Genomic DNA, 12718 nt, shown 5'->3' on the forward strand with positions numbered 1-12718 from the left:
AAAACCGTAATGTTTTTTAGTGAGACACCCTAATGTACATATGTATGCATATGTGTGCATATTATTTTTTTATTCCTCTGTTGCACTTTCAATCCTTGGCTTCCTCATTTCAACTTCTGACAGCTGTTGGCATCTGTATGACACATTTGTGTTGCCAATTCATGGCTCTCAGCTGTTGCTTGTGCTGTTGCTGTTACAGTTGCCCGTTTTATTGTCGTCTGGAATGTGGCACATACTCGGTGTCTGTATGCAACATAATTCGCATTTCAAGTTTTTGTTTATCGCTTTTACTTTCATATTTATGCATAGTGTTGTGCCTTTGGCTTTTGTAAACCACTTTTTTCATAGTTGTTGGATTCCTTTGCTTTTCAGTACAATTACCTTCTTAGATGGTTTTAAACTTTTGCATTTTTTCTTGGCATTGGATAACTGTGCTTTAAGTCATCTGTGCATACATCCACAGTTATTTAATTTTTGTGTTTAATGCAGTTGTGACGTTCTTACATAAATAGGGGAAGCTGACGATTTTGTTAGATGTTCGGCTAGGTTAGGAGGTCGTTCAATATCTTCTCGTGGATACATAGTTGTCCATAGGAGTGCCCTCTGAGTTCAAGCTCCGCTCCTTTTCTGTCGGTTCTAGAGAACGCTAAGCCGACAATCCCCGATTTCACTGATTTGGATCCTAATGGCTCTCGACGAGGTAAATGGGTTTTCCGGCTGTAATCGCGCTGTTTAGTCGAAGTCTAGCTGGCTTCCTTATAGAATAATTCTCAGCTTGAAGTACCCATTTCCTGTTTTGTCTGTGGCAACTGTATAGAACACCCATTCTTCTTTGCTTGGGGACCGTATCCTTCTATTGAAGTCCCAAACGGACGTAATGTATGTAGTCAGTGCTAGCTTCTAACACAGCTTTGATTCCATTAAGCCGGCCTCCCTTAGTTGGTTTATTTCCTTAGCCTAAGGGCACCATGAGCGAAAATGTGCAGCGGTCGCAGGTGAAAGGCCATCATAGATGCTGATTCCTTATACAAAGAGAGAGGGCTGCGCTCAGAAATATTCTGCAGGAATGATTTTGATAGGTTCGTGCTTTCGCAGCAATGATCCGTAACCCTGAATTTAAAAGGGTCTTACTTATTCCATATCTGTCTTGTAACGCTATACGATCATGCGCAGCTCGTCGATGGTTCTATTTTCTGTGTGTCATGGCACATTTCTCGCAGAACCGCTTCTCGATAATTCATCCGCTGTCTTATTCATGCACAGGGCAATTTCGAATTGATCAAAATTGGAGGTTAACTCTCTCCTGTAGTCATCCCCAAGTTTAGACCGAACCGTGGAAGAGGATTAGGCATACCTACATATGGACATACTTAGATATTTATGTACCTTACCGGCTTCTTAATTTTGAGCGTTTCCGTCTGGAAAAACACTTGCGTGCAACGGGTGACGAAAGGAAAGGTTTATTAGTGAACTGGATTGTGTTTTGGAAAAAGCTATCTCTCACATTTTAAGGGAAGTTTGCTTGCTGACCTTAGAAAGGAAAAAGAAATGCTTAAAACTGTTAAATTTATGATGACTACATATTTTATAGGCAATTTTCATTTTCATGATACATATTGCAGAATAAAGTGCTTTGGGAAAATAACTATCTACTCATATACTATACAAACTGCTATAAAACTGTAAACTCAAAAAAATTATAACACTTCTTAGAAAAAAGTTTGAAACTCGGATGACAATTTTTTGAACTTTTTTTAGTTTTCTACAATGTTTAAAACTTGGGTTGTTTGTAAGGGTTTTGTTAGACATTGAACTTTATATCAATTGGAAATTTAAAAAAAAGCGCAAGTGGCTTACAATATTACATTGACTTGGGACTGCTAATTATATCACCGGTGCTGTATGCACATATACATACATGAAAAGATCAAAATTTTTTTCTTTATATAATTCCAAAAAAACTTGTTCTAAAAAGTTATACGAAACACGCAATAATATATTTAAATATTTTTTTTTCATTAATCTCTTTACATAAAAACATTTTTACCTAAACTTTCTAAAAAGAATGTTTATAACTACAACAACAACACAGTCTGTGTTTGGTTTATTTTCAGACCTTTCAAACCTTAATTTAGTTAAGAAAAAATCGATAAATCTTTTTCGGCGAGAAACATGGACTTTAGATTTTTTTTAATTGTTAAATTTTAGCTACTTCTATTTTGGACTTTAAATAAAACTAAATGGGCTATAAAACTAAAAATATTGATAGAAAAGTTATTTATATGAAAAAATTCTAAAAAACATTTTATATTTTAAATTGTTTTTAAAACATTAATACATTTATGTCAATGTTATTGTGGCTTGTTAACATTTTATTTTTAATATTTTTATTGAGCTTTGTACCACGATTGTTTATTAGGAAAAATTGAAAAAGCAACAAAGTCTAAGCGGTAGAAGTTATAGCACTATTTCGGAGATCACCACATCTCCTCATCAGACTTTTTTTTTCCTTTTTTTTTCCTGCTGAAGTCTAGGAAAAAAAGAAGTCTGATGAGGAGATGTGGTGATCTCCGAAATAGTGCTATAACTTCTACCGCTTAGACTTTGTTGCTTTTTCAATTTTTCCTAATAAACAATCGTGGTACAAAGCTCAATAAAAATATTAAAAATTAATACATTTAAGTAATTTTTTCTTCGCCGTTTTTACGTTAAACAATTTTTTACGAAAATGTTCTAAAAAAGTGTTTATAGCAGTGCGTGTATGTATACGCGAATACGACGCGAACGCGTCCCCGGGGCTGTTATAGAACAACGCAAACTGTGTTTGATTCATTTTCAGGCCTTAACTTAGTTAAAAAAAAAAATCTACAACTTTTTTTTTAGCCAGCAAACCAGACGTTAAATTTTTTTTAAATTGTTGAAAGTCAACCACAATTTTGTGCTACTTTAAATATGCATTTTAATTAAAATTATATGGGCTATAAATCTGCATACTTCAAATTTGCCTTAACAATTTTACTAAAAAATTTGAATTTTTTTAAATTTTGTACAAGGTTTGAAACTTGATTTTATATAGCTTTTGTTATACATAGTATGAAGTATATTTGAAAAAAAATATTTTCTATTAGTTTACAAAATTTTACCTCATTTCAAAAAACTAGTGGTAGGTTATATGTGACCGCCACATTAATAATTTGTAAACGCAAGTTCTTAAATTTTGCTAAAATACATATATCTTTCTAAAAAAATTCAAAACTTTTCTAAAAAAAATGCATACAACTACGCAGGCTAAGTTGGGTTTATTTTCCGGCAGACCTTTAGAGTTTTATTCAAGCAAAAAGAAAAGTCGATAAATTTTTTTGGCCAGAAAACAAGACTTGAAACGGTTATGGTTTAAAAGATACGGCCTCTAAAAAATGCTCGAATTTTCATCAAAATTGTTTCAAATTCTTTACTCCGTGTAACACTTCTTTTTGTGTGTCTACTCATTTAAAAATGTTTGCATATATGTATGTATAAGTTACTTAATCGATCAATCGATAATTGTAATTGTGTAGCCTGCAAATAACCTGACATTAGTCCCATGGGTGTTATTTAGCTCGTGAAAATATGGCAAATTGGACCCTCTAGACGAGCACTTAACGTATATGGGTGTGTAAAAAGTAATATAACCTTCCTAACAACCTACATATATTCGTAATCTAGCGAATTCAATATACGCATACAAGAGTAATGCATACAACAACAAATACGAGAGCAAACAACTGTCATTAAAACAAAAAAATACTTAATTGCAACATTAAACAGAAACCATATTACAAGTGTACAGTTGCGAATAATACAATGAATACATATACATACATATGTATGAATGTAAACAAAAAATAATTTTTAAAATTCATATAGTAAATCAAGTGCAAGCAACAACAAAAGTTACACACACTACAACAAACTACATAGTGCAAGCAACAACTAATTGTTAACAAAAATAATATGACTTGTCTCTCAGACATTGATCTGGCCACTTTGCATAAAAGTCGCCTCGAGGAACGTCTCAACTACAAGTTAGCCTGGGGTGGCGCTACAACAAATCGGCTTACAGCCTACCACCAACACTCACATCATCATCAACAACAACTTCCGCCTGCTCAATATCTGCCGCACTACAGTCAGCAACAGTCACAGCACGCCACCGCCGCCGCCGGCACAAATCGCTCACGAAACGGTGCAAAGAAGCAACAAAATTTACAACAGCAACAATCGTCAAATCATCAACAACAACAGCAGCAACAATTACACACTGGAGGCGGCGGCGGCGGCGGCAGCGCTGGTTTTAGTGATATGACACGCTTTTGCCTACAACGTAATATGCATAGTAAATATCTGGCTGACGTTGATGATTTGTTGAATGGCAACCACGACGACATTGAACTTGCCGACAAATTGCGCCATTTAAATTTGAGCCTCGGTGAATTTGAAAATGGCCACCGAAAAGTGCAACACAAGAGCCGCAAGTCGATCGCGGAAGGCCAAGTGGTTGATGATACAAATGGCAATTACTTTACGACGCAAACACGTCGTCGACGTTCGGGCACATGGCCGTAAGTGTTTTTTGGTTACTTTCTTTAAAAATTTATTTAATTGTATGAGACTTGTGATTAATGCGAATTGCATTAAAATTAAGATTTTTATTAGATACAGCAAATTTTAATTTTTAACTTCCAAAAGAAAAAAATTTGGTATATATGTACTAGATTTCACACCAAATAGGACAAGCGATTAAAAAAGGTTAATTGAGGAATTTAAATAACGTGGTCTAATATACATATATACTAGTGAACCTGCATGGCGTTAAAACGCCCAAAATTTGTTTTCAAAAACTTAAAAAATATTCCAAATGTTATTTAGAGTTATGAGATATCCGAGTGCCATATTTCATCAAAACCGTACAGCCGTTTCTGAGTGAAGAGCAGTCTCCCATAGTGCATGTTTTTATTTTCATCGAATCAACATTCAAGTCAACCTATACCAGTATACCAAAAGTATTCTCAAACTAAAATTTTCTTATTTCTCTTTAGTTTGACATTGTGATACTGATATAAGATCTTCCAATGTTTGATATCCCAATAAAATACTAAGAAAATCTACCTACATTTTTATGACAAAAAAATGCTGCTTATAATTTCGCAATTCCTTATTTATTTTTTCTCCAAATGAATTGGTAATTTTTCACACAATCTTAATTCTTCCTCTCTTTTTCTGTTATCTGATATTTTACTACCTTTTTAACCCTTAAGAACTATTGTTGGTCTCTCAGACCACGACAGATTTTTTTTATTAAGATGAATATTACCTATCAAATAATATCTGTCAGGGAATCTGGCAGAAATTTCAAGCAGTACTAATATTTGTAATAGCTGCTGTAACTTAAAACAAAATTTATTTTAAATTTTTAACATAGCTTTTATTTAGTTTTTACAGCGAACAAGAAATCAACGTTGAAAAAACGCGAAAGATTCCTTACTAAAAACATTCCCTAGTTTCTATTCATTATGAAAATTGCGAAATTTTTTATTTACTTTTGCTAATTTGAAGTAGTTTTACTTAAAACAGTACGAGTAGACGTGAGAAAATTATACATACTTATAATTTTATCACGTTTATCGGCAGTTTATTACTTTTTAAACATATAAACTACTTTTTTGGCTTTTTTGTTTCTGTGCTTAACATGTGGGTTGCTGGTACATATACTAATAAAATTTAAATTTAATTAACCTAAATAAAAAAAGTTCGAAGGTTTTAATTTTTTTGTAAAGTCAAAAAGTAATAATTTCACTAAAACCCCGTTTTTCGGTGACACGATCTACATACACATGTTTTTTTTTTTGTACTTAACAATAAAGTTTGACCACCATCAGCAGTTGTTTGTATTTTTAAGCACAGTATTTAAGGGTTAAAATTAAATTTTTTTATCAGTTCACTTAGTGTTCAATTTAATATTTGGTAATTTCACAACTGTTAACATTAACAAAATTATCTCTAAATTCTGCAGTGAGATAGCAAATTTGTCTGTCCATGGCTATGCCTTGATGAATTTCACCATGAGGTACATTACATTTATAAATATCTATGTNTTTTTTTTTTGTACTTAACAATAAAGTTTGACCACCATCAGCAGTTGTTTGTATTTTTAAGCACAGTATTTAAGGGTTAAAATTAAATTTTTTTATCAGTTCACTTAGTGTTCAATTTAATATTTGGTAATTTCACAACTGTTAACATTAACAAAATTATCTCTAAATTCTGCAGTGAGATAGCAAATTTGTCTGTCCATGGCTATGCCTTGATGAATTTCACCATGAGGTACATTACATTTATAAATATCTATGTACATACATATGTACGTATGTACTTATCACCAATAAAGTGTATGGACGTTGGTGTACGTTCCGATAAGCAGGCTGATAAGTATCTATGTAGAAATGTAAAACAATTATTTTAAATATTTTTTAAATATTTTTTATCACTTCGCCTTCTAAGATGTGCCTAATTTCAAATTTTATTTGTGCTAACATGTAAATATACATAAAATTTGTCGATAAGCATGAGTTTCCAACAAATGATAATAATGATCAATAAAAATAATGACAAGCTAGCCGTACTCAACGTGACTATGCGAATAAATCGTTCGTATTTCTGCGATATTCTCTAACGATGCGGTAAATGATACAGTGGTGGCGCCCAGTTTTGATCCTCATTGTTGACAGTTTTCCTTTAATTCAATATTCATAATTTTTTTATAAAAATAAAGCATATTCTTTAACAAAAACCATGTGAATCCGATTTTCGAGCTTTTGCACAAACTTTAATAATTAAAAAAAAAAAATGTTCATCAAAGTTTCAAACTGTTTTGATATATATATTTTTTTTTGTTGAAGATGTCACGCATTTTCTTCCATACAAAGCATGTTTGCCCATTTTTTTCTCGGCTAAAAAAGTTCTAGATTTTTTACAATCGTAAAACTTTCACCTTAATACCCTAAGCAGTTTCTAGTTGGGAATTGTGATGAAAATTTGCTGAATTATTATAAATTTTGTATAAACCTTTAATATCGGATTTGCATGTGTTTTGTTATAGAATATGCTATATTAAAAAAAAAAAAAATGCGTCAATATTAAACAAACATAAAGTAAACTATGTAACTAAATATCAAAAAGTGCGCCATTGTGGCCGTCACTGTATTTACCTCGAAATTCTGAGGATTAACGAAATTACAAGACAAAAAAACTAAAACCGCAACTAACGTCACATCATAAAATAAGGTGGTTCGTGAAAAAAATCCCCGTTTGTTATATTTAAATATTTATTTTCTAATCGTCTACCATTAAATATTTTCACTAGTCACGGTAGTTGCACTGAGTGCAGTCACCAATGTTTTACTGTAAATAGTGGCTAATTGTACTGGAGAAAAAAAAAATTGTAGAAATTAAAGAAAAAAAAAAATTATTAATAATAAAAAAAATTTCAATCTACTCCCCGACGGGGAATTGAACCCCGGTCTCCCGCGTGACAGGCGGGGATACTGACCACTATACTATCGAGGATCTTGCTGAGTGGTTGCTAAAATGCGCACTAGAGCAGTGAACTAAGAGAGAGAGAGAGAGACCAAAAGAGAGCGGCTGTAAAAGAGAATCTCATAACGTTTTTGCATGCTCTTTATTTAGCGTTTTTCTAAAAATAAAATTTCAAACTTGCTTGCACGCGCGCTATCGCGATCAAGCGCGCTCGCATTGATATTTTCGACATTTAGTACTACGCTTTTGGTACTTATTGGAGTTTATTATTATCATTGTTATTATTTTTAAGTTTGCCATTTTCTGCTCTTTATTCTCTTTTGTTGGACTTATGCGCATTGATTTTGTTTTATTTGTTTTTTTGAATTTGTGCTGAACCTACCTACATTTTTTGTTTTGTTTGTCTGCCTTTACGCCACCTTGCCTAATTTTGCATAATTTATTCTTAACCTCCAGCTTTAACTGTTTCACAATTTTTTGTGTTTTTTTTTATCTTTTTGTATTTCGGTCTTCACTAGCGCAAAAAATAACTAGCAGGCCACAATAAAGTATTTTTTTTTTGTAAATTTAAAAGCATGAAAGAGAAGCACAGAAAAAATTGTACCGAAAAATCGTACCAGCCAGCGATAAGCGCCACTTATATGAACTCAGCTATTTTTTCTATTTTTGATTAATAAACTTGTTTACTAATGAGATTCTTATTCCCCATGATTTCACTGGGAACCTTTTGAAGTTCTCCAAATAGAAGGATAAAAAAGATTTGTATGGTTTGCCAGATTAATGATTACGTAAATAATTTGTCTGGAATGTAAATTGATACGTCAATTAAAAGTTATGAATATAATTTTTTGTAAAGCTTCTAACACAAAAGTTACACGTTCAAGTTTTATCTTTCATCTTGAGTTCAAAGCTGTGAAGTAGTTTCCAAGCAATTTGATGGGCAATTTTGTATTCAAGATGCTGTCGTCATGGAAATAACTCAACCACACAAATAAACTATTACGAAATCTGTGAAAACTGCACGAAAGCTTTCTATATTTGATGTAATGTGGAACGATTTTCCGTCATCCCTTGTCAAATTTGGTTTTCTATACTTGTTCACGACTTTTTGGTATAACTTGGAGCCTCTTCCCAAAAACGACTTAGCGGTCATTCAACACTGCCAAGGGCAATGAAAACTTTCTCTGTTGATGCACTAAACGCCTTAGTTTAAATACCTACCTCCCTGTCCAATTTCAATAGAAAAGGAGACGATCATGGCGGCATTCAGAATTCTAAACACCTCCAACTTCAAAAGCGGAGTAATGACGTTTCACATGAAGGTCCTTACCAAAAAAAAAGTGTAACAACTTTTACTAACAAAATAACTATTTTTTTAAGTCTGCAGTTATTATTGTCAGTCAATAAAGTTTAGGTACATCGAATTTTTTGCAATACGGGCAACTATTTTTTAAATATTTTATTTTTCGCTAATGTTTTATAAAAATATGGTTAATGCTACAACAAAAACCCCGAACGAAATGTGACTGAAGTTGAGCATTTGAAAGCACATTTCCATGTCTGACTGCAGCTGAACGTGTAGAGATGCCTCTTTAGCTCCTACACTCGGCTTTTGATAGGCTAGGCTCCCCTGAACCGCTTTTACACGCTAAACATTTCGGTACCTAGTATTGAAATTATTGGATATCTTTTGATTCGGTACCAAGTATCGATCAATACTTAAAAGTATCGATTCAGCACATCACTATTCAATAGACAGTACTTAATATATTTTTTTAAGAGTAAAAATGGTTGATATTTAAAAATAAAGCTTCTTTGGGAGAATAAGTCAAGAAACCCAAATTCGCTAAGCAGCAAGCTTGCATAAAGCGGCACTAAGGAGAGGGCAATGAAAGGCCATCATTTAACAAACTCTTTGACCTACTGTGCAGTCTCAAGGTCTTTACGGCAGCTGCTTAGCAAGAAACTAATGGGAAACTTTTGATCCTAGACAAATACGCAGTATGATTTTTACCGGCGTAATCATGTGACATTTTTTATTAAACCATTGCTCGAACAATGGCGTATAACTACAAGTTATCCAACTTTTTCTCAATGATTTACATAGAACTGTTTGTTAATGGTTGCTTAATTGTCTAGCGATCTCTTAACCGTTTGCATTATTTCATAGACCATTTCAAAGATTGGTCGACAACAGCGTGGCACCAGCCTTTTTAATAATATCGAAATTTGCAAAACGAAACCAAGCGAACCATTCTTGGGTGGCTCTTTGTGACGCAGTACCATGATCGTAAACAAATGTTGTTTTTTTCGATTTAATAAGAAAATGAACTTTTCTTCGCCTCCACGGCCTGAAAGAACTGTTTACTTACANACCATTCTTGGGTGGCTCTTTGTGACGCAGTACCATGATCGTAAACAAATATTGTTTTTTCGATTTAATAAGAAAATGAACTTTTCTTCGCCTCCACGGCCTGAAAGAACTGTTTACTTACGTATGTGTATGTACATGCATGCGTACATATTTCGAAAGCTCCAGAAAGTGAGTTTAAAAAAAAAGTAAAAGTCAGCTGAGCTCTGCCTGTAGTGGTAAATCAAGCTAATTATTGTTCACACATACATGTGTATGTACANAAAAAAAAGTAAAAGTCAGCTGAGCTCTGCCTGTAGTGGTAAATCAAGCTTGATGTATATACATACATATATAAATATATAATTTTAAATGCTAATTATTGTTCACACATACTCACACATACATGTGTATGTACATTAAGGTGCCTTGCTTGCGCTAAAACATTTCGGAGAAATTTTAAGATTTACCTATTTAAAAATTTCTCCAAAAATATCATTCTTTTCTTTCCGTTGGTACAATTTTTAAATATTTTTATGAAGACCCTTTAACCCTAAACTCTTATGGCCTGAGGTGAATTTAGGAAAAAATATTTTTAAAAACTAATTTTAAATCTTATTATTTTTCCAAAGTTTTATGGTCGAAGTCTTAAAATACAATAAATTGTATAATTCCGATGTAAAAACAGAGGGTGAGGAGCAAAAATGTCAAAATGTTTTTTTTTTTAACAGAAGATAGCATGTTTTTCATATTAAAACTTTTTGTTTGATGTTTGATTAAAATATTGTCCATGGTATAGCTTAAACAGCTTTAATCAAAGTTTTAAACTAAAGAAACAAATTTTAAAAATTCTTAAAATTTTTATAAAATTTTCTAACTTTTTGATATAAATATACTAAAAATATGCTTTGATTTTTTTTTATATAAACAGCATACTCAGAAGTGTTTTACAAATTCATATCAAACAGTTAGAAAATGATAATTTGATGAAAACTTTTCTTATTTATTTATTTTTTATATTTTTTGTTTAAAACTTTAAATAAATGCTTTGAATATAGCATGGACAACATTTCAATCAAACGTTAACGAAAAATTTTTAATATGGAAAACATGTTAATAAAAAAATAAACATTTTGACATTTTTGCTCCCCACTAGATGTACCAACTTTTTTGTATGGAGTGTGATGCACCCTAATGTATGTACATACGAAAGCAGTAATGCGTTTTTTTTTTCTTGTTGCAGCACCTTTAACACTACGGTGTACAGTAAAAACGAATAAATTGGAGACAGTATAGCGTTTACAGTAATTAAATCACTACTTTAATAAGTACATACTTATGTATATTTCTACATACACATACATACATAGATACATATGTCAATACAGTAGGAGTGCAATCTGTTTTTGCTATGTTTTCTAATCATTTCTAAAGTTCTGTGTGGGCTTCGATAATGTATGTATGTATATGTATGTGTGCTTCCTCGGCCTTTAGTTCTACGCGTGTATGTGTGTTCTTATTGGGACTTGAGACTTCTAGTAATCTACAATTAATTTTTTTAGTTAGTATTGTAGTACGTTCGTGGTGGGCAGTTGTTCATTTTTTGTAAATATTTTTTAAAAGAAACACTATAAAAGAACCTTGTGCTTATCGATAAGTGTGTGAAGTTCGAGAAATAAAAAGAGGACCAAATAGTGAAAGTACTTTTAAACGCGGCGCTCAAGGACTCTTTTCAGTAAAATGTGCTGCTCAAAAAGATTAGTGAAAGTGTAATGAGTATGTGTCAAAAATAATTATCTATTATAATATTATTAAAATTTGTGAAATTTTTTGAAATGTATTAACTGAGACGAAAAGTTTTACATGCATTTTTTTCGGCTAGAAAATGTATGTTCAAATGATTATCAAACTAACAGAAGCTGTTGTAATGAAGCAAGAGAAACAGTTTCTGCGAGAAATGTCGTTTTGGTTTCTCGGATATCTTGCTCATTCTTGTACACTATTTTGCACCAATAGGAGCATTAATGGAATATAAAACCAAAAAATAAATACTGATTATTGATTCGAAATCGTGCGTAAGAGTACCTGTTATAGCTTTCCTTTTTGTATCTGTCCTTCCCATCTACTAAAATTATTTGCTTCTAAAAAAATTTAAATAGTCTTATTTCGCATTTACTTAGTGCGGAAGCTATGGAAATTAAGATAAAAAATTGTGACAATATATAACCACTAAAGATACTCAAATGTATATCCCCTTACGACATGTGGGGATACTGGCAACTATACTATCGCGATTATCTTAAATTTAGTATTATGTACTGTGGAACAATTCTCCGTCTTCCCTTGCCAAATTTGGTTTGGAGACAACCCAGTTTCGACGTTGTTCCATCTTCGGTGTCATTTTCGTTCTGACAACGTTCGACACAACGCCGAAACCGGTTTGACTCCAAACCAAATTTTACAAGCGATGACGGAAAATCCTTCCACAATACATCATACTCCTACCCTATCGGAAACACCAACAACTAAAATGAGAATTTTAAATTTAGTACTTACAAATCGAACCACTTTTTGAAAGTCCTGTTGCTAGACTACTGATTCTCACTTTTTAATGAAAGTTATAAAATAAAGTTTTCGTATTTTCCGGGCGAGAGGCGGGTAGTAACCCCCATTCCACCACTATACTCTACCAGAACTTATTACTTTGTTAATAATCTACAAATTAATTTACATCTCCAGCGACTAAAATTAATTTTTTAATTAATGCTTGAATATATATATATATATATATAT

At 32.4% G+C, this 12718-nt stretch overlaps 1 protein-coding gene and 1 non-coding gene across 12 annotated transcripts in view; one reads left to right on the top strand and one right to left on the bottom strand.

Moving 5' to 3' along the window:
- Nadk1b (NAD kinase 1b) overlaps window positions 1-12718 on the top strand; it is a 65965-nt gene that overhangs the window by 30801 nt on the left and 22446 nt on the right. For 2 of the 11 annotated variants that reach the window (XM_017609794.1, XM_017609793.1), the window contains exon 2: window positions 3706-4601. The exons of 6 other annotated variants lie outside the window; for them this stretch is intronic. In XM_017609794.1, coding sequence (XP_017465283.1) covers window positions 3994-4601 — 608 coding nt within the window. In that variant the 5' untranslated portion in view covers window positions 3706-3993. Of the gene's footprint in view, window positions 1-3705; window positions 4602-11489; window positions 11702-12718 lie in introns of those variants that run through there. 3 more of the 11 variants (XM_017609795.1, XM_017609792.1, XM_017609803.1) reach the window with 3 other exon arrangements.
- On the bottom strand, window positions 7534-7605 carry TRNAD-GUC (transfer RNA aspartic acid (anticodon GUC)). Its single transcript has one exon. It is a non-coding gene; the product is annotated as a tRNA-Asp (tRNA).

Source organism: Rhagoletis zephyria, unplaced genomic scaffold, assembly GCF_001687245.7.
Source record: "Rhagoletis zephyria isolate East Lansing unplaced genomic scaffold, Rhagoletis_zephyria_1.1 Rzeph_scaffold_00257, whole genome shotgun sequence".
NCBI classification, from domain to species: domain Eukaryota; kingdom Metazoa; phylum Arthropoda; class Insecta; order Diptera; family Tephritidae; genus Rhagoletis; species Rhagoletis zephyria.